Here is a 24,932-nt window from a genome sequence, read left to right as displayed (position 1 = left end):
CCTCTGGGCTCCTACCATGACCCAAAGCTCCAGAACAGGACTAATTGTGGTTTATATCCAGGTTTCAGCACATTTCTTTATACCACTTCAGGAAAACCACTGTGTAAGCAGTCCCACAACTGGCTTAGGCATACTTTCATTTGCCTAAATATAGGCTAAAAAAACATAGGTACATCTGTATTTTAAACTTTTTATCTCTCAATCTAGAGATAATTTAAATTACAAAGAGTAGAACTCTTTCAAATGAATGTGCTGCTGTCAACATTTAGCATAACAACATAAGACGATTAACATAAAATACTAATTAAAACTCTGTCCAAACCCATAGAATGTACAACACCAAGAGTAAACCATAATGGAGACTATGGACTTGGATGCGTCAATGTAGGTTTATTAGTTGTAACAAGTGGACCACACTGCAGGAACCTATTGCTAGTGGGGAAGGCTGTGCATGTGTGACAGCAGGAGGTATAGGGGAACTCTCTGTATCTTCCCCTCAATTTTACTGTGATCCTAATATTGCTCTAAAAAAGTTTTATTTTAAAACACAAAAATACTCATTAACAGATCGTTCTTGGTTTTGAAAATGGAACATTTCAGTATGGTGTGGAAAAGCAAAGAAAAACAAGGATGAGAGGGAAAAACTTAAAAAATGACTATTTCCTTCATGATAAAGACAAAATCTGTACTACAAGGCAATATTGTTGAAGAATTGCAAAACAGACACGTGATTTATGTCTTTTTGTTTTGTATTGTTTTTATTTGACATCTTTGTACATGTGCTTTCTAATCAGAGAATTATAAGCATTAGATCTATATTAGATATTTCCTATATATGCCTCTTAGTACGATGTCAAGAGCACTATGTTAACAAATTGCTTATTAAGCAAAAGAATAAAGTGAGCTAGCTTGTTGGGGAGTTTTCATTTACATTCCGCTGCTAGCTTCTTATGACACTTCTCTCTTCAGGTGAAATTACATTTGACTTGGCACAAGGCAGGGATGAAAAATTATACAGCAATAACCACATTCATCTTGCTGGGACTGACAGATGACCCAAAACTGCAAGTTCTGCTTTTTGTATTTTTGTTTCTCACCTACATGTGAAGTACGGTAGCAACTATACTTGGGTAAAAATTGCTGTTTAATATTTTAACCTTGCTGTTTTGGGTTCTGTACTCATTTAAAAGGTATTTTGATTTTCTGAACTTATGTACTAATTGAATACTCCACTGATGGTGGTTTGAGTATCCCATTGATTGTGATCTCACTGGTTACTGAAGCACATTCTTCTGGGAATCAGAACAGCACAATTATCCTAAATTGTCTCAGTAGCTACAGATAACTGAGTTTCGGTTGACTCAGTGGTCCCGGAATCTGGACAGCACAATCATTCTAAATTGCCCCGGTGGTCCCAGATAATGTGTTTCTGTTGATTCAGTGATTCGTAAATACTTTAGATAGCTAACTTGCTCAATTTTTGCTTCTGTAAAGAATGCTTTTCGTGAAACAGTTTCCTCATTCCAGACCCAAAGATGTAATCGATACTTTTGTGATATTCTGCATATAAGCCAGATGTGGCAAGCTGTTCGGGGCTGCGAGGTCTGGAGCGCTTTTGCTCCCTCGTATGCCGCCGGCTTTTAATAAATGACTCCATAATTCGACTTTTTGAGGCGTCCTTTGTAAGATGGGGGTTACACTACAACACATGTTTGAAAGGGCGGGGAGAGACCGACTCCATGTTCCCTTTGTTCCATGTCCTCCACCTCTTGGAGTCAGGTTCCCACCCTAGAACGTCTCCAAGAGCCCAACCCACACTTTTGAATTAGCCAATAGAAATGCAAGAGGAAAGTAAGCCGCGCCCTGCCCCCATGTGCAACCTGACCCCGACCAATCAGCGGAGGCCACACTACCTCACCCCTCCTACCTCTCCCAGGCCCCCTATAAATCAGCGCGTTTGGGGTCTGGGGCTCTCTCTCTCTCTCCACCTTGCCTCACCGCTGTGCCAGTGTGTGTGTGTGGGACTGAGCTCGAGCTAGCTCGATTAAAGGCTCTTTGCTTTTGCATCGGACTCAGCTCCCTGGTGGTCTTTGGGGATCACGAAATCTGGGCATAACAATGTTGAGTGTGTCTGGGAACCTCACCATCATCACCCTCATACTTTTGGATTCCCATCTTAAAACTCCCATGTACTTTTTCCTCCGGAATTTCTCTTTCCTGGAAGTTTCATTCACCACCGTCTGTATTCCCAGATTCCTGTATACTATGATAACTGGAGATAATAATATTACCTACAATGCTTGTGCCACCCAAATATTTTTTGTTGTCCTCTTAGGAGCAACAGAATTTTTTCTCCTTGCCGCCATATCCTATGACCATTAGGTGGCCATTTGTAAGCCCCTGCATTACACAATCATCATGAACAACAGAGTCTGCACTACACTCGCTCTCCGCTGTTGGTTTGCTGGCCTGTTGATTATCCTCCCACCTCTAAGCATGGGCCTCCAGCTGGAATTCTGCGATTCGAATGTGATTGATCATTTTGGCTGTGATACATCTCCTATTTTACAAATAACCTGTTCGGACACAGCGTTAATAGAGAGAGTTCTTTTGAGTTTTGCTGTGCTGACACTCATTATTACCTTAGTGTGTGTAGTGCTTTCCTACACAAACATCATCAAGACCATTCTAAGGTTCCCTTCTGCCCAACAAAGGAAAAAGGCCTTTTCCACCTGCTCTTCTCATATGACTGTGGTTTCCCTCACCTATGGCAGCTGCATCTTCATCTACATCAAACCTTCAGCAAAGGAAGGAGTGGCCATAAATAAAGTGGTGTCTGTGCTCACCACTTCAGTTGCCCCTGTGCTTAATCCATTCATTTATACCCTTCTAAACAAACAAGTGAAAGATGCCTTCAAAGACACAGTAAAATGGATTGTATTTTTCACAAAGAAGTAAGAGACGATTAATGTTTTTAGAGGTTATTAAATTAAGTTTAAATCTAACCCATGAGTGACATTCATTAATTTGCCAAATAAATGGTTTCTTCTTATTCTGAGATTCATCAGGAACCTTTATCTCTTATCATGCAAAAGCCAAAATCAGGATCTTTATTTCTCTTTTGTTTAAGTTTATTTCATTCTGAATGGTTTCTCCAATAAATGCACATTTCAGAGATTAGATTCTCAACATACTCAATATCATAAAAAATGCAAATAACTAAAGTTGTATGTCTGGCCATAAAGCCTTCTCATGATGTGGAGTATAAATGCCCAGAGACCATTCTCAATTGTTGAGAATACTTCAATATCTAGCCTCTGATTACACAAAAGTAACTGAAGATTCTTTACTGAAGCTTTAAAAGTGATCTCAAAGAAAAGTGTGCATTCCAGAGCTCTTCTTCTCATTTTAAAATGTCCATTTTTCAGGAATGAGAAGATGCTAATAAGGCAATTTCAAAATCAGTGAAAATAATTATATTTTCTCTTTAAGCCAATTTACCCACACCAAAAAAAAAAAAAAAAAAAAAGTGTTTCTACTGGTCTTTATGGAAGACTACTGCATGTGAAATATGAGAAGAAGGAAAAAAAAACAGGACTTCCAAGTGCTGGATGCCTTCCACTAACATTAACATTGATGGTGCCAAGTCATAGACTCAAGGAGAATAAGCCTGAATTTAGAGGCAGGATAACTAAATCTTGGTGAAATAAGTTCTCCAATATTCAGACTTACATTGTCCCTTGATTTAAGAAGAATGTTAGAGATTAAGAGAATTAATCAAAATATCAAAAGAGCTCAGAATTTGGGAAAGACATCCTAAGAGGCATTTGATTGCTTAGCATAGACTGACTACTGAAGATCAAATCCAGATACAGTGTGGAAAAAGGGATAAACTTAGAAAAGAGGGAGAGAGGTGGAAAAACGGGTAATAGTCATGTAGGAACCTTGGACCAAATAATTGAAATTCTTTCCATTAAATAGTTAAAAAGTCATTTTGTTGTTTTCAGATTCTATAATTGTGAAAGTAAAATTGGGTGCTTTTACAGTACATATGCAACTATTACCTATGTCTATTAACATCATCTAGTTACTCGAGTGTACCTTTACTTCTGATCATATTTTCAGTTGTTCCTATAAGATAATAGCTAAAGTACAAACATCTTTTAGACTTCACAAGTATTCAGGGAAAGAAGGACTCTATTCTCCAAGGCATTTCTTCTTTTTTCATTTAAAATTTCTAAACTCCTAGAGCCAATACTGATATAAATAAATGATTTTTAAAATTAATAAATGAGAGAGAAGAGAGAAATCTCCTGTGTAGAAGTATTCCAAATAATTTATGTAGATACTCCATCCAAAAAAAGGGGAAACTTTACAGAGGAGAAACTGACAAACACTATCTCAATCAGGCAATCAAGGTCAATATCAATAGCCATAAGTCATGCCCTAGCTGATTTGGCTTGGTGGATAGAGTGTCGGCTACTGGGTTCCATGCAGGTCAAGGGCACCTACCTTGGTTACAGGATCCTCCTCAGCCCCAACCCAGGACAACTAAATGTAATGTGGTATCCTACAGGGAATTGTGGAATGGGAAGAGGGAGAGAGAGATTAGGTGAAAACTATGGAAATCTGAATAAACTATAGACTTCATTTAATGATAATGATTCAATTCATTCACTCTGCCCTCAGAAAAGCTCTTCTGTCAGGCCTGGTAGCTACAGCTTTCAGCCACACACACTCAGGAAACAGAATCCTATCTAATAAAAGAGTAATATGCAAATTAACCATCACTCAGCTATACCCACAAGCCACGCCCACCAGCCAATCAGGAGTGAGTATGCAAATTAACCCCAACCAAGATGGCTTCAGCCACGGAGCAAGCAGGAGGCTTGGGTTTCCCCAGCAATGGAGGAAGCCAAGCTTTCCACACACCCTGGTGGGCCCAGGCCTCCACTCAAGGCTACAAAGTTTCAATTATAGAAGATAAATAAATCCCAGATACCAGGGCCTCCGCTTGGGTCACCAGGGTGCATGGCTGACCTACAAACCACCACAGGCCCCTCGCTCAGGCCGCCCCAAGCCCCAAGGGAACTCCCACCCTGATTCGGGTCACCCTTCAGGGCAAACCAGTTGGCCCCCACCTGTGCACCAGGCCTCTATCCTAGCTAATAAAAGAGTAATATGCAAATTGACTGTCACTCCAACACACAAGATGGCTGCCCCCATGTGGACACAAGATGGCCAGCAGGGGAGGCCAGTTGGGAGGGACCAGGCCTGCAAGGGAGGGCAGTTGTGGGTGATCAAGCCAGCAGGGGAGGGCAGTTGGGAAGAACCAGGCCTACAAGGGAGGGAAGTTGGGGGGGACCAGGCCTGCAGGGGAGGGCAGTTAGGGGTGACCAGGCCTGCAGGGGAAGGCAGTTAGAGGCAAACAGGCTGGCAGGGGAGCAGTTAGGCATCAATCAGACTGGCAGAGGAGTGGTTAGGGGGTGATCAGGCTGGCAGGCAGAAAGGGTTAGGGGCAATCAGGAAGGCAGGTAGGCGAGTAGTTGGGAGCCAGCAGTACTGGATTGTGAGAGGGATGTCCGACTGCCCGTTTAGGCCCGATCCCAGGGTGCAGGCGGGGCTGAGGGACACACCCCTCCATGCACGAATTTCGTGCACGGGCCTCTAGTTTGTTTTATAATTAAGTATACTCAAAACATTTTGAGATCCAAGATGGCAGGAGATTAGTTGGAAGCTACAATCACCACCTCTCAGGACCAAACTAAAATTACAACTAAATTATAGAAAAATCATCCTGAAGAAGAGCTGCAGAGAAGCCTTATAACCAAGGACTTATAGAAGAAGCCACATCAAGACTGATAGGAAGTGTGAAGGAGCAAGATGATTGCAGGGCTCCCACAGGTGGCAGCTGAGGTTCCGGAGGTATATGTCAGCTGCGGGGTGTTCACCCTGAGAAGTGTGGGGTCTAAATCCCAAGCCAGGCTCCCAGCCTAGAGCACCAGAGCCAGAAAGTACATAGCATCTGGCTGTGAAAAGCAGCAGGGCTTCTGCCCACCAGGAAGAGATGCCCCTTAAAAAGGCAATGCATACAAATCCATTCACAGTCACTCACCTTGGGCTCTGGCAGAGGGAAGGCAGAGCAGACTAGAGCCACACGAGGAGAGTCTGGGGTTGGTGACTCTGTGGGGGGAGCACTGAAGGGTAAGCCACCAGGATCCCTATACTGAGTCATTCCCCCACTGCAGAAGCCATCTTTCTCAGGCAAAGCACTCTCCTCCATGAGTTAGCAGCCTAAGGGAAGGCAATAGCTCCACCCTGTGGAATTCATCTCACCCCACCCTGTGGAACTTATGCCCTATTGAGGAGAACAGCCAGAGGCTCTTTCAGTGACTAAGTTGAACAGGCTGGGTTCTTTGAGAACTTTGCTGCCTTTCCCCAAGCCCAGTGCTGGTAAAAGCCAGACTTGGTGTGCAACTTGGTCCTTTCTGCACACACACCCAAGTCCAGCAGAGGCAGCCACAAACTGTGGATCATTCATAGCTCCAAACAGGTTGCCAAGGGCCAGTCACAGGCAACGTCTGACATTGTCCTACATCAGAGTCCCCACAAGAGGCCCATATGCAATACACCCAGTGACCAGCTTCAGACTACAAGAGAGTAGGATCCAATAAGCTTCACACACAGTATATACAAAGCAAGATCTCAGCAGACACCAAAACCTGCTGAGGCGAATACCACATCGTATGATCAGCACCTGAACAGCAGCTCACATGCCATGTTGGGGTTGGAGCCTCACAGTCAGCCCGCCTAAATGTGGATCCCATGCATGAAAAACCCAATAAAAATTAAGATTCAATTAAAACTGGAGACCCTACATAACCCACACAAGGGACATTCCTAGAGCTCAAGGTCATGTGATCAAAGAGACTACACCACTGGGTCCCATAGGACACCTACAACATGAGGCCACACTACCAAGGTAGGACTCATAGCAGATCTACCTAAAACACAGAAATAAACACAAAGAGGCAGCCATATGGGGAGACAAAGAGATCCCAAATGCAAGAACAAGAGAATTCTCCAAAAGAAGAGCTACATAAAATGGAGGCAAGCAATTTACCAGATATAGTGTTCAAAGCAATGATTATAAGGATGCTCAACAGCATGAAAAAGGACATAGAAGCCATAAAAACAGGACCAGTCAGAAATGAAGAATTCAATATCTGAAAAAAAAACATTACATTACATCAAGGCCCTGATCAAATGGCTCAGTTGGTTGGAGTGTCATTCCATTCACCAAAAAGTTGTGGGTTTGATTCCTGGTCTCTCTCTCTCTCTCTCTCTCTCTCTCTCTCTCTCTCTCTCTCTCTCTCTCTTGCTCTCTCTCTCCCTCTCTCTCTCTTCCTTCCCCTCTCTCCAGAAAATCAATTAAAAGTATATCCTTGGCTGAGGGTTTTTTAAAAAATACACTGGAAGGAATAAATAGTAGGTTGGATGATGCAGAAGTTCAAATCAACGATTTGGAAGACAAGGTAGAAAAACACCCAATCAGAGGATCCTATTTGAAAAAATAATGACCAAAAACTTCCCTAACCTAGTGAAGAAAAACACACACACAAGCCCAGGAAGCAGAGAGAGTTCCAACAAGATGGGCCTAAGGATGCTCACACCAAAACACATCATGAAAAATAAAAAGTAAACTGTCATTATTTGAAGATGACATGATACTGTATATAGAAAACCTAAAACATTCCACACAAAACACACTACATATTAGAACTGATAAATGAATTCAGTAAAGTAGCAGAATACAAAGTAAGTATCCAGAAATCATTGCATTTTTATATGCCAATAATGAACTTTCAGAAAGGAAAACTAAAAAACAATCCCATTCACAATTGCTTCAAAAAAGAATAAAATTACCTAGGAATAAATTTAACCAAGGATATAAAAGACCTATATTCAGAAAATTATAAGGTGCTGAAGAAAGAAATTGAAGAAAATACAAATAATTGGAAGCATATACTATATTCATGAATTGAAAGAATTAACATCATTAAAATGCCCATACCACCCAAAACAATCTACAAATTCAGTACAACTCCTATCAAGATACCCATGAACAAATATTACAAAAATTTATATGGAACCACAAAAGACCCCAAATAGCAACAACAATCTTGAGAAAAAAGAACAAAGTTGGAGGAATCAAGCTACCTAATATCAAACTATACTGCAAGGCCATAATTATCAAAACATCATGGCACTGGCATGAAAATAGACATGTAGATCAATGGAACAGAATAGAGAGCCCAGAAATAAATCCATACTTATATAGTCAATATTTGATAAAAGAGTCAAAAACATTAAATGGACTTTATTCAATAAATAGTGTTGAAAAATATGACAGATACATGCATAAAAATGAAACTAGACCACCTTACAACACACACAAGAGTAAACACAAAATGGATAAGGACTTAAATGTTAGACTCAAAACCATTAAAATTTAAGAAGAGAACATAAGCAGTAAAACCTCAAACATTTCTTGTAGCAATATTGTTTCTGATATATCTACTTGAGCAAGGGGGAAAAATTTTAAAAATGGGACTACATCAAACTAGCACAGCAAAAGAAACCATTAACAAAATGAAAAAAACAACCCACTAAATGGGAGAGCATATTCACCAATACATCTGATAAGGACTTCATATCCAAAATTTATGAAAAGCTTATAAAATTCAACACCAGAAAACAAGAATCCAATTTAAAAATGGACAAAGGACCTAAGTAGACATTTTTCCAAAGAGGACATACAGATGGCCAATAGGCATATGAAAAGTGCTCAAAGTCACTAATCATGGGAGAAATGCAAATTAAAACCACAATGAAATATCACCTCACACCTGTCCGAATGGCTATCAACAATAAATCAACAAACAATGAGTATTGGTGAAGATATGGAGAAAAGGTCACCCTCACACACTGTTGGTGGGAATGCAGACTGGTGTAGCCACTGTGGAAAGCAGTGTGGAATTTCCCCAAAAAAACTAAAAATGGAACTGCCTTATAACCCAGAGATCCCACTTTTGGGAATTTATCTAAAGAAACCTCAAACACTAATATGAAAGAACATATGCACCCTTTGTTTATTGTACTATTATTTACAGCTAGTGGCCCGGTGCATGAAATTTGTGCACGGAGTGGGGGGTTCCCTCAGCCCAGCCTGCACCCTCTCCAATCGGGGACCCCTTGGGGGATGTCCAACTGCCGGTTTAGTCGAACATCCCTTTCACAATCGGGACCACTGGCTCCTAACTGCTCACCTGCATGCCTGCCTGATCGTTCCTAACTGCCTCTGCCTGCCAAACTGATCTCACCCCCAACTGCCTCTGCCTGCCTTATCTCACCCCCAACTGCCCTTTGCTGCTGGCCTGATCTCACCCCCAACAGCACTCCCCTGCTGGCTTGATCTGGCCCCCAATGGCCTCCCCCTGCCAGCCTGATCTCACCCCCAACAGCCCTCCCTGGCAGCCTGATCTTGCCCCCAACTGTCCTCCCCTGCAGGCCTGAACTCATACCTAACTGCCCTCCTCTGCCAGCCAATTTGGTTCTGATTGGTTGGTTTCCATGCCAGTCAGCAGCAAAAGCTCCGCCTCCTAGGCAACCATTGGCTCCTCACACTTCACCCAGATTTGGTTCTGATTGGTCGGTTTCTATGCCAGTAAGCATAAAAAGCTCCACCTCCTAGGCAGCCATTGGCTTCTCATAGTTGAGCCAGATTTGGTTTTGATTGGTCAGTTTCTATGACAGTCAGCAGCAAAAACTCCGCCTCCTAGGCAACCATTGGCTCCTCACACTTCACCCAGATTTGGTTCTGATTGGTCGGTTTCTATGCCAGTAAGCATAAAAGGCTCCACCTCCTAGGCAGTCATTGGCTCTTCACAATTCACCCAGATTTGGTTCTGATTGGTCAGTTTCTATGCCAGTCAGTGTCTCTGGGCCTATCAACAGGGCCTGATCAGAAAGGCGGGGCTGATCAGAAGCCTCAGTGGAGGCCTGGAGAGAAATGGAGGTGTGGCTGCTGGCCACACTAGGAGAGAAAGAGAGGCAAGTGCTGATCAAAAGCTGCCACAGAGGCAAAGGATCAGTCCCTGCTTCTCTCTTTAGGACTCTCTCTGTCCCTGATTCACAGCCCCCTCAGCAGTCAGTGCTGGGGCACTGCACCTGCAGCGGAAGCAGTCAGCCTGGGTTGCCACAGCAACCAAGCGCTGACTGAAGAACTGACTTCCCATTGGTCAAGCTCCCTTGTTACTGGACATTATGACCCAGGGTTTTTATAATTAAGGATAGCCAAGATCTGGAAACAGCCCAAGGCTCCATTAGTAGGTAAAGAGGATAAAACAGCTAAAGTATATTTACACAATGGAATACTACTTGGCCATTAAAAAGGAGGCATTTTTACCCTTTGCAACAGCATGGATAGACCTAGAGCACTTTATGCTAAGATAAATAAGCCAGTCAGTGAAGTTAAGCACCATATGATTTCACTCATATGTGGAATCTAATGAACAAAGTAAACTAACAAGCAAAATAGAGACAGACTCATAGATAGAGAGCAGGCTGACAGCTGTACAGGGGTTGGAGGGATTGAGCAAAAGAGAAAAAAAGAGAAAGAACTCATTGACAGGGACAACAGTGTGATGATTGTGGTGGTGATGGGAGGGGGAATGGAGGTGGAAGAGGGTATAGGTGGGATAAATGGTGATGGGGAATTTAATTCAATTTAAAAAATAAAAGAATGAAAAATAATGATTTGGTTTTGGTTTATTAATTGCAACAAATACATCATACTAATGTAAGATATTAATACAAGAAGCTTAGCATATGATATACAGGAACAATCTATATTATCTTCTCAATTGTTCTATAAATCTAAACCATTCTAAAGTAAATAAGGTCTATTAAAAATAAATACAATTCTCAAGTTAAATGACAACTATTTTCTTTATGTTGAGAAAACCTTTGGCTACTTAAATGATGGATTTGAAAGAAAATTTAAAGATCTCTTTTGCAGGTCACTCAATGCGAGGATGCCCTTCAACCTCATTAGTCCATCTCTCATTCTTCTCCTTAACCTGCTGGTGACCTCTTTTATGCTCCCATTGTACCTTCCTCGCCAGTCTCTGTTGGCTGACTTCTGCTAAGCAACTATTTAAATTTTATTCTTTCAGACAACAAAAGGTCTATATCAGTCCCTCAGAACCAGGACCCCTAGGGAATGCATTGTTTGTCAGCACAATTGATCCCAAAGTGGCCACATCTGAGGAGAGAGACAAAGTTTGTTACTTGGATCTTTAAAACCTCCAAAATGCTAATGTGGCTCTTGCTGAGGTAATCAGTTCTCCTAGGAATAGAAAAAGCCCTAGAAATTATCTGTCCTTCAATGCCATTTGTTCATAATTTAACAAGTATTTGAATATGTGTTTAGCATTTTGCTATGCAGTATAGAAAATTCAACAAAGTTGATCTGCCCAAGGCGACAATACAATATATAAAATATACAACCATGAATGTTAACATTACAGAAATTGCACAGGGCAACATATATTTAAGTGCCATGTGAATGACACAGATGATGTGTCCTTTCAATACAGAAGGGAGATCCCTGTGGTCAAGTGAAATAATAAAAACACTTATAGTATTTACTATGTGCCAGGCATTGCTCTAAGTAATATGTGTGGTGATAATAGAATCTATTAGAAACCCTATATATTGCATATTACTATTATCATCAACATCTATATATATAAAAGCTTAATATGCTAAGGGTCCAACCAATTGGTCGATCATTCGGTCGACCGCTCAACTAGTCACTATGATGTGCATTGACCACCAGGGGGCACACGCTCTGACCAGTAGGTTAGCTTGCTGCTGGGATCCATCCGATTGGGCCTAAGTGAGACGGGCCAGACACGCCCTGGAGCCCTCCCCCAGTCCCTCTCCAGTTGGCCCCGATTGTGCAGGGGTGGGGTCCCTCAGCCTGGCCTGCACCCTCTCGCAATCTAGGACCCCTCGGGGGATGTTGGAGAGCCGGTTTCATTCCAACCTCAGGCCAGGCAAAGGGACCCCACTGGTACCTGAATTCGTGCACTGGGCCTCTAGTCCTATACAATAAAAGGCTAATATGCAAATTGTCCCCTGGACCAGGAGTTTGACCAGGGGGTGGGGCCAGCCAGCCAACTACCTGCAGCCCCTCCCCCCAGATGGCCCCACCCCTGATCAGGGTGGGCTGGCTGGACCCCAACCATGCACAAATCCATGCACCAGGCCCCTAGTTAATAATAACATGTTACCATTATCACTCTACTATTGCAAATAAGCAAATTGAGGCATAGAGTCTGAGATACACAACTAATAGACAGAAAAGCTGAGATTTGAACCCAGGTCACCTGGATCCAGAGTTCATGTATATAACCAGACCACAATATTCTGCTTCCTTATTCTGACAGGCCCTGTGAAAAGATAGAACTCTCCTCAGACCCAGAACACATTGAGAAAGGTGAAAAAGTAAGCAGAGAACCTTTCTTACAAGAAAACTGTATCAAACGAATGAGACTGTGTTTCAAAATTCTTTGAGCAAATCTTACTACCTGGGTCAAATGTTTAGGGCAGACATAGAAGTTAGAAATAGTTATGATATTCACTGACTGATTAATATGAAATAAGAGGAAAATAAAGTCATTCATAGAGTTTAAATCTGGATGACTGGAAATACACTGTTCTTGATACAAATAGATAAAGAACATGGAGAATCAGTATTGTAAAAGACCTCCCTCCAATGTTATTCTTATTCTAAATTGTTGTTTACCTATGTCCTTTGCTTTTACATACAAATTTGTAAATACAGCTTGTCAAATTCTCCTTAAAAAGAGAGCTTGTTTAAATTTTTTATTGTGATTGTGATGACTACATATATCAATCTGGAGAATTGTAGTCTTCACTCTATTAAGTCTTCAGATCCATGAACATGGTCTATTTCTCCACTTATTTAGGTCTTCTGTATTCCCCCATCAATGATTTGTAGTTTTAAGCATTCAAAAATGACACAGATTTATTAGATTTATCCCTAAGTAATTCATGTTTTTATATAAACTGCTTTTTTATTTTCAAATTCTAATTGTTCATTGTTAGTCTATTGAAATGCAATTGTTGTTTCTATATTGACATTGTACCTTATTCCTGTCCTAAGCTCACTTGTTAGTTTTAATAGCTATTTTATATTTCCCTTTATTTTCCATAATGATGTTCATGTCATCTGAAAATAAAAACTATTTTAATGCTTTATTTCCAATCAGGATGGATTTTATATTTTCCTTCCTTATTGCATTGATTAAATGCCCATATATACAATGTTAAAAATAAATGGTGAAGAAGACATACAAAAGGCCAACAGATATATGAATGCTCAATTTCACCAGCTATTAGGGAAATGCAAATCAAAACTACAATGAGATACCACCTCACACCTGTTAGAATGGCTATTACCAACAACACAAGTAACAAATGTTGGAGAGGTTTTGGAGAATCCGGAACCCTTATTCACTGCTGATGGGAATGTAGACTGGTACAGCCACTATGGAAAACAGTATGGAGGTTCCTCAAAAAATTAAGAATAGAGTTATTATATGACCCAGCAACCCTTCTTCTGGGTGTCTACCTAAAAAATACAAAAACATTTATTTGCACTCTTATGTTCATTTCAGTATTATTCATAATAGTCAAGACATGAAAACAATCAAAGTGTCCTTCAATAGATGATTGGATAAAGAAGATGTGCTACATATATACATTGGAATACTACTCTCCATAAGAAAAAATGAAATACTGCCATTTGTGACAATATGGATGGACATTGAAAATATCATGCTAAGTGAAATAAGTCAGAAAAAGCTTAGAATGCACACACACACACAAAAAAAAATCTTAGGACACAGAGCAAGTCTCAATAATTTTAAGAAGATTGAAATCATATCAAGCATCTTCTCTAACCATAATGCCATGAAACTTGAAACCAATCACAAGAAGAAAACTGAAAACACACAAAGGCATGGACGCTAAATAACATGTTACTAAACAATGAATGGGTTAACAATGAGGTCAAGGAAGAAATCAGAACTTGAAACAAATGAAAATGAGAACACAACCCAAAATCTGTGAGACACAGGAAAAGCAGTCCTAAGAGGGAAATTCATATCATTACACCCCTACCTCAAGAAAGAAGAAAAAGCTCAAACAAACAATCTAACTTTACATTTATGGGAATTTGAAAAAGAACAACTAACAAAGCCCAGAGTCTGTAGAAGGAAGGAAATAATAAACAGCAGAAATAAATTAGTCTTTTTTTTTTAAATAAATCTTTATTCAGATTATTATAATTGTTTCTCCTTTTTCCCCCTATAGCTCCCCTCCACTCGGTTCCCACCCCACCTTCTGCCCTTACCTCCCCCCCACTGTCCTCATCCATAGGTGTATGATTTTTGTCCAGTCTCTTCCTGAACCCCCCATACCCCTTTCCCCCTGAGAATTATCAGTCCACTCCCTTTCTATGCCCCTGATTCTATTATATTCACCAGATTATTCTGTTCCTCAGGTTTTTAATTCACTTGATTTTTAGATTCACTTGTTGATAGATATGTATTTGTTGTTCATAATTTTTATCTTTACTTTTTTCTTCTTCCTCTTCTTTAAGAATACCTTTCAGCATTTCATATAATACTGGTTTGGTGGTGATGAACTCCTTTAGCTTTTTCTTATCTGTGAAGCTCTTTATCTGCCCTTCAATTCTGAATGATAGCTTTGCTGGGTAGAGTAATCTTGGTTGTAGGTTCTTGCTATTCATCACATTGAAAATTTCTTGCCACTCCCATCTGGCCTGCATAGTTTCTGTTGAGAAATCAGCTGACAGTCGTATGGGTGCTCCCTTGTAGGTAATTAACTGTTTTTCTCTTGCTGCATTTAATATTCTCTCTTTGTCTTTTGCTCTTGACATTTTAATTATGATGTGTCTTGGTGTGGTCCTCTTTGGATTCCTTTTGTTTGGGGTTCTGTGCACTTCCTGGACTTGTAAGTCTATTTCTTTCACCAGGTGGGGGCAGTTTTCAGTCATTATTTCTTCAAATAGGTTTTCAGTATCTTGCTCTCTCTCTTCTTCTGGCACCCCCATAATTCTGATGTTGGTACGCTTGAAGTTGTCCCAGAGTCTGCTTACACTATCTTCAACTTTTTGTATTTTTTTTTTGCTTTTTGCTTTTCCGGTTGAGTGTTTTTTGCTTCTTTGTATTTCACTTCTTTGACTTGATTCTTGTGTTCCTCTAGTCTGTTTTTGGGTCTCTGTATAATATTTTTTATTTCAGTCAGTGTATGTTTAATTTCTAGTTGGTCCTTTTTCATATCTTCTAGTGTCTCGTTATATTTATCGGCCTTTTCTAGGATATTCTTGAAAAGCCTTATAACCGTGGTTTTGAATTCTATATCCAGTCGTTTGTTTTCCTCCATTTCTTTCGTTTGTGATCTGTTTCTTTGACGCCGCATTTTCACTGCTACCCTGAGTTGGTAGGGTAAATTTGTGTGCTAGGTTTCCTATATGGCCCAGTGGGCCAGCTTCCCCAGTTAACCTGAGGTGGACACCCTTGGTGCACCCCTTTGTGGACTGTGTGTACAGCCTTGTTGTAATGAAGTCTTGATTGTTGTTGGTATCACTGGGAGGAATTGACCTCCAGGCCAGTTGGCTGTAAGGATCAGCTGTGTCTATGCTGGGAGAAGTTCGGTACTGGAGACAGCTTTATAGGATTAGACTTGCCAAATTGCAATAGCCTCTGTGCTCAGCTTGGATGGGGTGGAGTCTCAGGGAGGAGCAGACAGTCTTGGCTTCCCGTCAGCCTTGCCCTTGCGTGCACTCTTAGACCTCTGCCTTCCCCAGCTCCTGAGTCTCCGCCCGAGAGTCCAGACTCCCCCCACAAGAGCGTGGGTCCCCAGGGGCTCGCCTGGAACCGGGGTTCAGTGCAGTCAGAACTGGGGCTCAGTGCAGTCAGGAGCCTCTGACTCCCTTCCACTAGGGAAAGCCTGTGGCAACCTCCTCAGCCTTTGTGCACACTGGCACGCGTGCTCCTTCAGACCTCTGCCTTCCCCGCCTCCCGAGTCTCCGCCCGAGAGTCCAGACTCCCCCCACAAGAGCGTGGGTCCCCAGGGGCTTGCCCAGAACTGGGGTTCAGTGCAGTCAGAACTGAGGTTCAATGCGGTCGGGGGCTTCCTTCCCCCTTCCGCCAGAGAAAGTCAGCCAGGCTCTCAGCTGCCCTTCCTCTCTGCGTGCACAAAGACCCTTTGCCGTACCTCCAATTCTCTGTGAGCTTTTCTCTTTCCTTCTAGTTGTAGAATTTCCACTCAGCCAGCTTTCCTGTGGTTCTGGATGGTGTCCGTTCTGTCTTTTAGTTGTAGTTTTGAAATTGTTGTGCGAGGCAGCAGTTTAGGTGCTTACCTATGCCGCCATCTTGGTTTCTACCTAAATAGAGTCTTTAAAAAAATACAAAAGATCAATGAAACCAAGAGCTGGTTCTTTGAAAAGATACACAAAATTGGTCAACCTTTAACCAGACTCATCAAGAAAAAAAGAGAGGGAACCCAAATAAATAAAATCAGAAATGAAAGAGAAGTAACAACTGATACCAAAGAAATACAAAGAATTGTAGGAAAATATTATGAACAACTATGTGTCAACAAATTGTACAATCTGGAAGAAATGGATAAATTTCTAGAAACTTACAACCTTCCAAAACTAAATCAGGAAGAATCATATAATCTGCATAGACAGATTACAACTAGTAAAATGGAAGCAGTAATCAAGAAACTCCCAACAAACAAAAACCAAGTGGGGGAAGATTTCTGTAAATATTTCTTCAAATAGGTTTTATAAATACTGTAAATGATGCTGAGAAATTTGGTCAGATACATGCAAAAAAATGAAACTAGATCACCAAGTTACACCGAAGACAAACTCAAAATGACTAAAGGATTTAAATGTAAGACAGGAAACCACAAAAATCATACAAGACTCCATTGGCAGCAAAATAGCAGACATGTCTTAGCAATATCTTTCAAATAGCTGTTTTTTAAAAAATATATATATATTATTGATTTTTTACAGAGAGGAAAGAAGAAGGATAGAGAGTTAGAAACATTGATGGGAGAGAAACATCGATCAGCTGCCTCCTGCACACCTCCCAGTGGAAATGTGGCCGCAACCAAGGTACATGCCCTTGACTGGAATAGAACCCGGGACCCTTCAGTCCAGAGGCCGACGCTCTATCCACTGAGCCAAACCGGTTAGGGCTCAAATAGCTTTTTAATTATCTTGTTCTCTCTCTTCTTCTGGCATTCCCATAATGTGAATGTTGATACACTTGAAGTTGTCCCAGAGGCTCCTTACACTATCTTCATATTTTTTAATTCTTTTTTCTTTTTGTTCTTCTGATTGTTTTTTGCTTCTTCCTATTTAAAATTTTTTATTTGATTCTTGGAATCCTCTACTCTACTGTTGAATCCTTGTATATTATTCTTTATTTCAGTCAGTGTATGCTTAATTTCTGACTGATCCTTTTCTTTTTTTGTTTGTTTGTTTGTTTGTTTGTTTGTTTGTATTCTCACTAAGATCCTTCAGAGTTTCACTAAGTCCCTTAGAGGTCTCAAGAAGATTCTTGAGTAACCTTATAACCGTGGTTTTGAACTCTATATCCAGTAGTTTGCTTTATTCCATTTCTTTCATTTGTGACATGTTTCTTTGTCTCCACATTTTGGCTGCTTCTCTGTGTTTGTTTCTAAGTATGGGGTAGAGCTGCTATGTCTCTTTGAGTTGGTAGAGTGGCCTTGTGTAGTAGATGTCCTATAGGTCCCAGTGGCTCAGCCTCCCAGTTACCTGAGCTGGGAGCTCCAGGTGCACCCCTTTGTGGGCTGTGAGCACAGTCTGGTTGTCATTGAGACTTGATTGCTGTCGGTGTCACTGGGAGGAATGGACTCCTAGGCCAATTGGCTGTGGGGACCAGCTGTGACTACAGTGGGAGAGCTACTGTGCAGGAGACACCCCTGTGGAGCAGGACTTGCTTCAGTGGGGCTTTGTCTCACTGAGTCTCATGGAGTCTGCCTCTTGAGTGTGTAGCTTATGGATATGTAGAGTTGTAATTTGGTATGGTCTGATTCTGCCCCCTGGGTGCACTGGCTCTTGGGTCTCCAGGGAGGTGCAAAATCAGCCACTGTCTGGGGCCACCTAGCAGCAGCTACAGAGAGATCTGCAGATTCCTCCTATTTTTATTGGGTTACGAAATACCCAGTCAAGGCCAAGCTCTGAAGCAAGACAGGCTGGTGCTAGTGCCAGGTCTTGGGCCTTTTAATGATAGGTTTGGGGCTCCCTGACCTAGCTGCAGTTTGTTTGACAGATTTTAGCAAAGTCTGAAGCCTGAAGAAGGACAGGCCATTCATATTCAAAAGTCGCTGAACACAGATTGAGTGTGGCTGCAAATGGGATGGGGCAGGGTCTCAGGGAATCACCAGGGCAGAGCAAACAGAAATGGCTGCCAGGATAGGAACAATAACCCCTGTCAGCACCTTCCTCTGGTAGAAAGCCACCACCAAGTTCCTGTCCGAATGCAGACAATCCAATTCCTCCTTGTATGTGTCTGGGTCTCCCAGAGCCTCGCCCTGGCCCTGGAGCTCAAAGGAAGCAGGACCTTGTAAGTTCAGTTCTTGTGCAAGCCCTTTAAAAGGAACACCTGGGTCTCCAACAGCCTCCGTGTCACTGAGCTGAAATCCCCACTGGTTTTTAACAGCCTGTAGTTATGGGGACTTCTCTTCCCAGCTCTGGGAACCTGGGATAGGGGTCTGGTGTGGGGCTGGGACCCCCTTGCTCCTCACAGGAGGCTTCCACAGAGAAGATCTCCCTCCTGATCAAAAAAGCAACACATGTGGGTGTCGGACCAGCCCATTCCACGCCTCCACCCCTCCTACCCGTCTCAGTGTGCTTTCTTATTTACTTCTCTAGTTGTAAGACTTCCATTCAGCCAGCTTTCAGGATGTTCTGAACAATGGTTGTTCTGTATTTCAGTTGTAATTTGTATATGGTTGTGGGAGACAGTGAGTACAGGCATGTACCTATGCCACCATCTTGGTTGGGAAGCTACCTTTATAAATTACAAATGGAACTACCTTATACCCAATGATTCCACTTCTGGGAATGTATCCAAAGAAACCAGAAATACTAATTCAAAAGAAATATGTACCCCTATGCTCATGGCAGCATTTTTTATAATATCCAGGATTTGGAAGCATCCCCAGGGTCCATCAGTAGATGAATGGATAAAATGGCTGTGGTACATTTACACAATAGAATACTATTTGGCTGTAAAAAAGAAGTGAATATTAGCCTTTATTCATCAGTCTGCTCCATGGATGAAACTGGAGAACCTTATGCTAAGTGAAATAATCCAGTCAAAAAAGACAAGTACCATATGATTTGACTCACATGTGGAATTTAATGAATGATCTGAACTACAACGCAAAATAGAGACAGACTCATAGCTGGAGAGCAGGCATACAACTCGAGGGATCGGGGTGATTGGAATGTTAGGGGGTGAGGGGATGGAGGTGGAAGAGGGCACAGAAGGGATAAATGTTGATGGAAAAAAATAAAATTAAATAAATAAGTAAAATGTATTTAAAAGTATATGTTTTGGCCCTTGCCAATAAGGCTCTGTGGATAGAGCACTGGCCTGTGGACTGAAGGATCCCAGGGTTAATTCCAGTCAAGGGCACATACCTCAGTTGCAGCCCTAGTGGGGTGCATGAGGAAGGCAACCAATCAATATGTCTCTCTCTCACATCAATGTTTCTCACTCTCTGTCTCTACCCCTCCCTTCCACTCTCTCTAAAAAAAATCAATGGTAAAACATCCTCAGGTGAAGTTTAACCAATATATATATATATATATATATATATATATATATATATATATATATATATATATGCTTTGGTAGCCCAGATTCTTAAATCAGAGATTATGGCAACTGTGTCTTGCAAACTTTAATAATAATCCTTGTCTTAGAATGTTGTCTGCCTTGCAGAACCTGATATATAATGTACAACATGATGGCTATCTATATATATAAAAGCCTAAGGAACCGTTTGACTGTTCAACCGGTAGCTATGGTGCATACTGACCACCAGGGCTCAGATGCTCAATGCACAGGCATGGAAACGTGGAACAGAGTGATGAATCTAAGAGGGAAGGGGGGGGGGGGGGTAAGGTAGAGAGCAGGAAGAGATCAATCAAAGATCTTATATGCGTACTAGAGGCCCCGTGCACCAGTGGAGTGCCTCGGCCTGGCCTGTGCCCTCTCGCAATCCAGGACCCCTCAGGGGATGTCGGACTGCCAGTTTCAACCTGATCCCCACAGGCCAAGCCGAGAAACCCACCAGTGTATGAATCCGTGCACCGGGCCTCTAGTAGTTAATAATATTGTGTTGCATATTTGAAAGATGCTAAGTAAGTATATTTTAAAAGTTGTCATCACAAGAAGAAACAAATCTGTAACTATGTATAATGAAAGATGTTAAATAGATTTATTGTGGTAATCATTTCTCAAAATATACAGATACCAAATCATTATGCTGTACACCTGAAACTAGTAATATAATGGACTTAAAATTTATAAAAGAGGAACAAATAAACAGTAAATATTGAGTCTATTTTAAAGTAGAAAGTGCTGATGAAAGAGAAGCGTTGGTTCCTTACTGCATCAGTTATAAATCATCCTTGGGCTGATGAGTAATGTCCTGAAATTTTACTGAAGTAAATTTCACAGGATGCAATGGCCCAACCCTGATTGGAAAGTTCTGTGACAAGTGTTTGTAGATCCCATGTCAGTGTGTATATTGTTTGAATTTCCTTGCAAGAGGATGTTATCAATATAATGTCACACCTGTGTTCCTGGAATGAGTTGGATGTGGTTAAGATCTTGCCTGTAAAGGTATGTGCACTGACAGGGCTGTTGAAATATCCCATAGAGAATTGAGTGAAAATGTATTGTTTCTTCAAAAGTAAAGAAAACTGCTTCTGAGAGACTGTAGAACTATGCATAGAATGGAACATACTAGCCAAATTTATAAAAGCAAAATATTTTCTAGTTGATGAGTAGAGTATTAATTTGAGTAATATTGACTATAATATTGAGTATTAACTTGAGTATGCAGATCTTAATGAAGGATTCCATGGTATCAAGATGGTTGTTATCCACTGTGAAGTGACATCCTTTTATACCAAGATTGAGCACTGGCCAAATTTGGTTATTAAAGGCAAAAATAATAGGAACAATGCATAATAGGAACTATGCATTGTCAGGCATACCAGTTCCCAGGGGTCTCACTACATTGCTCTCAACTCCACAAACCTCATGGCTGTGGCAGAGATTTTCATGGATCCTTATCATGGTCTCTCAGGAACTTCTCTCTGCAGCCATATGTTTGCAACTTGTTCTCAAAATTATCAACAACTGAGTTTTATTTGCACATTTTGAACTTGGGTCCACAGGGCATCTTTAGCTTCTTCAGGAAATTGATCCCCATGTGCCTGTTCTAAAAAAAAAAAAAAGGGGGGGCAGATAAAAGCTCTGTCACTCTGGCTAATATAGACTCTGCAAAGTTCATACCCTGCCTTCTAAGGACTTCACAATAATCTCTCATAAAACAGAAATATTAAGGAATTTTCAGTCTATTGAAGTCCTCTCTTCTAATTCTGTCATTGCCAGGAGAGGGGTAGCTTATTTACTTTTCCTTTTTATTACTTATGTGCAGGACTGTGTCTCTCAGAAACTGTGATTTGATTCTGGTTTGGATTCATAGAATGAAAGGTAATATACTTCCTTCCTACTTAAGCTCTACAAACTTGGTTACTTCCATTAAGAAAATGACAGAATGTGGATGGGAAGACAATAGAAAACATGTTACATTTCCTACTATTCGGAGATTCACATGGCACATTTCACCTTTGATTTACCTCTTAGGAACAGTAAGATAAACACCCCCTGCAGTCATTCCGATTGTTGAGGATGTATGTTTTTGAAGTCACTGATGTTATTCCATAAAAGTGTATCATGAACTCAACCAATTGTGAAAATCTGGATGAAAATGCAGTACTTGCCAAAGACCACAGGTTAGTACAAACAGAGAAGGGACGGCTGTAGGGGATTCAGATAAATGTTTAACATCACCTAGTTTCTCCAAAAGCTGTATGGAATAATGGAGAGACTGACAAGAATGACTGCGAGGATATGATTTTTCTAACCTATATGCATGTGAATTGTCTTTGCCTCTTAATCAGAAAAACCTAAAGATGAACACAAAATGCCTCCACCAAAGTTTCCTTCCTTGGGGATTACCAATTTATCTACAAAAGAATCTTATTGTTAGAAACATGGATCTCCCTCTTCCTGATTCTGTGTTCCAAGAATAGAGGACAGGAAAGTTTAAGGCATAATAAATTGTGGTCCTTGGTTTGCCACCAAGGATCCTTTAAGACGGGGACAAAATCCACTCTGAGATGCTGCCTGTGGATCTCTCAAGCTCTCTTTTCTCGGAGATATATCCAAAATAAATTCCTAGGACACTCTGAATGTGACAGAGAAACATATAAAAATGCTAATTAATATTATTTATTGATGCCTGAGCCTTGTGCATGTAGACAAAAATGCTCATGGCATAAAATAAGATAGTGTTGGACCAAGATCTTAAAAGTTCTAAAGGCCTATTATAAATACATCCCACAAAAGAAGTGGAGGTATAGAGAAAATCAATTATATATCAAGATCTTCAGCATAATCTGTGTGGGGAAATTCCCATTGGTGAACCACACAAGGAAATCAGAGATGTGGACAGTAATGGGGAGGAGGATCTATGACAAATATCTAGTGAAGCATCAAATAGTACAGGGAGAAGAAAAAATACACATAGGGGAAAATGCACAGGGAAGGGAAAAGAAAGCACAGAAAACAGAATGAGATAGAGATATTTCTACCAAGAGCACCGAAGTAGGAGAGTCAGGGAAAAGTGATTTAAATGTGGAGATTTCCTGAAGATTTTAGGGGGAAAGGATAGATTCCAAAACATATTCTTCTGAAAAAAATAATTTTTCTGTAAAATATTCTGTTAAGAGTACAGGAATAGATGGACTAGAGGAAATTTAAGACTTAGGAAAAGGTCACTTCTATAGAAGACCTGGGGCATCCATGGAGTCTAGTCCAGTCCAATGGGACACTGGCTTGAGCCAATTAGATGGACAGTAATTAATATATGACCTGATTCTATTAGTCACAGGCAGCTTTATCTCTCCCACCCTGAGAAAATTCAGTTTTCATCATTCTCATCTTTTTCTTTAGATCTACTGAAGGTCAACAATGAAAAACAGGACCATGTTTACTGAGTTTATTCTGTTCGGCCTCACAAACCAACCTGAAATCCAGGTCATGATATTCACCTTTATGCTCCTCACATACATGCTAAGTGTTCTCGGAAATCTGACCATCATCATACTCACACTGGTAGACCCACACCTCCAGACCCCCATGTATTTCTTCCTCCGGAATTTCTCTGCCTTAGAAATTTCCTTCACATCCATTTTTATTCCCAGATTTCTGATCAGCATGACAACAGGAAATAAAGTCATCAGCTTTGCTGGGTGCTTGATTCAATATTTTTTTGCAATATTTCTTGGGGCAACAGAGTTTTACCTCCTGGCCTCTATGTCCTATGATCGCTATGTGGCCATATGCAAACCCCTGCATTACCTGACCCTTATGAGCAGCAGAGTCTGCATACAACTCGTGTTTTGCTCCTGGCTGGGGGGACTCTTAGCTATCTTACCCCCAATCTTCCTGATGAGCCAGGTGGATTTCTGTGCCTCCAATGTGCTGAATCACTATTACTGTGACTATGGGCCCCTCCTGGAGCTTGCCTGCTCAGATACAAGTCTCTTAGAAATGGTGGTTATCTTCTTGGCTGCTGTCACTCTGGTGGTGACGCTGGTACTGGTGACACTTTCTTATACATATATTATTAGGACCGTTCTGAGGATCCCTTCTGCCCAGCAGAGGACAAAGGCTTTTTCCACTTGTTCCTCTCACTTGATTGTCATCCTCCTCTCTTATGGCAGCTGCATGTTTATGTACATTAATCCCTCTGCAAAAGAAGTAGGTGCTTTCAACAAAGGAATAGCTGTGCTGATCACTTCGGTTACTCCCTTGTTAAACCCTTTCATTTACACTCTAAGGAATCAGCAAGTGAAGAAGGCATTCAAGGACACCATCAGAAAGATGGTGAAACTTTTAAAAAAAAAAAAGTATATATTTCAATGTATTAAGTGTACCATATTTTAAGTGCTGAACTGGCTTTTGAAGGTAAAAATATGAAAAGCATCTCTCCTAATTTCTAGGAATCTATAGTCTAGTGTGATAAAAGGTGTATGAACTGCAAATTTGTGTAATGAGTTTATTTTTCAAATAAAATAACATGGTGTTATTAGAGAAGGATGAATGAGAATTTATAGAAAACAATTGGAGAAATTAACTGTTTTCCAGAAATGATTTGACATATAAGAATAAAAGCCTATTACTTATTTAGGAAACTAGGAAGATATGAATTTTAAGTGAAAAAGAGAGGCCAAATCATGAAGGTATTCAATTACTAGCTATAGAGTTACTTGAAGTTTTCAGAAAGGAAGTTATATTCCCAGCATTGTCTTGAAGGAAATCTAGCATTAACATTGCTCTTCATCATGGAGCCCTGGAGACTATGCTTCTAAGTGTCAGTAATTTTTATCCTCCTCCCCTTTT

General features: G+C 40.9%; 1 protein-coding gene and 1 pseudogene across 2 annotated transcripts; both read left to right on the top strand.

The window, feature by feature from the left end:
* The first annotated feature begins 1,002 nt into the window (after nucleotides 1–1,002).
* LOC308243358 (olfactory receptor 6C2-like) lies at nucleotides 1,003–2,958 on the top strand (annotated as a pseudogene). Its single transcript has 2 exons — nucleotides 1,003–1,103; nucleotides 2,127–2,958. The product of its transcript is annotated as an olfactory receptor 6C2-like (transcript).
* A 20,540-nt stretch (nucleotides 2,959–23,498) lies between these two features.
* LOC308244231 (olfactory receptor 6C4-like) lies at nucleotides 23,499–24,476 on the top strand (the record flags this gene model as incomplete). The annotated part of the gene is made up of 1 exon (XM_080660203.1): nucleotides 23,499–24,476. One exon carries the CDS (start codon nucleotides 23,499–23,501, stop codon nucleotides 24,474–24,476), a length of 978 nt encoding a protein of 325 aa, XP_080516329.1.
* Between the last annotated feature and the right edge of the window lie 456 nt (nucleotides 24,477–24,932).

This window comes from Plecotus auritus (genome assembly GCF_963455305.1).
Source record: "Plecotus auritus genome assembly, chromosome: 3".
NCBI classification, from domain to species: Eukaryota; Metazoa; Chordata; class Mammalia; order Chiroptera; family Vespertilionidae; genus Plecotus; species Plecotus auritus.
Note: the sequence above shows the minus strand (reverse complement) of the source record. Positions and strands in the feature narration are given on the sequence as shown.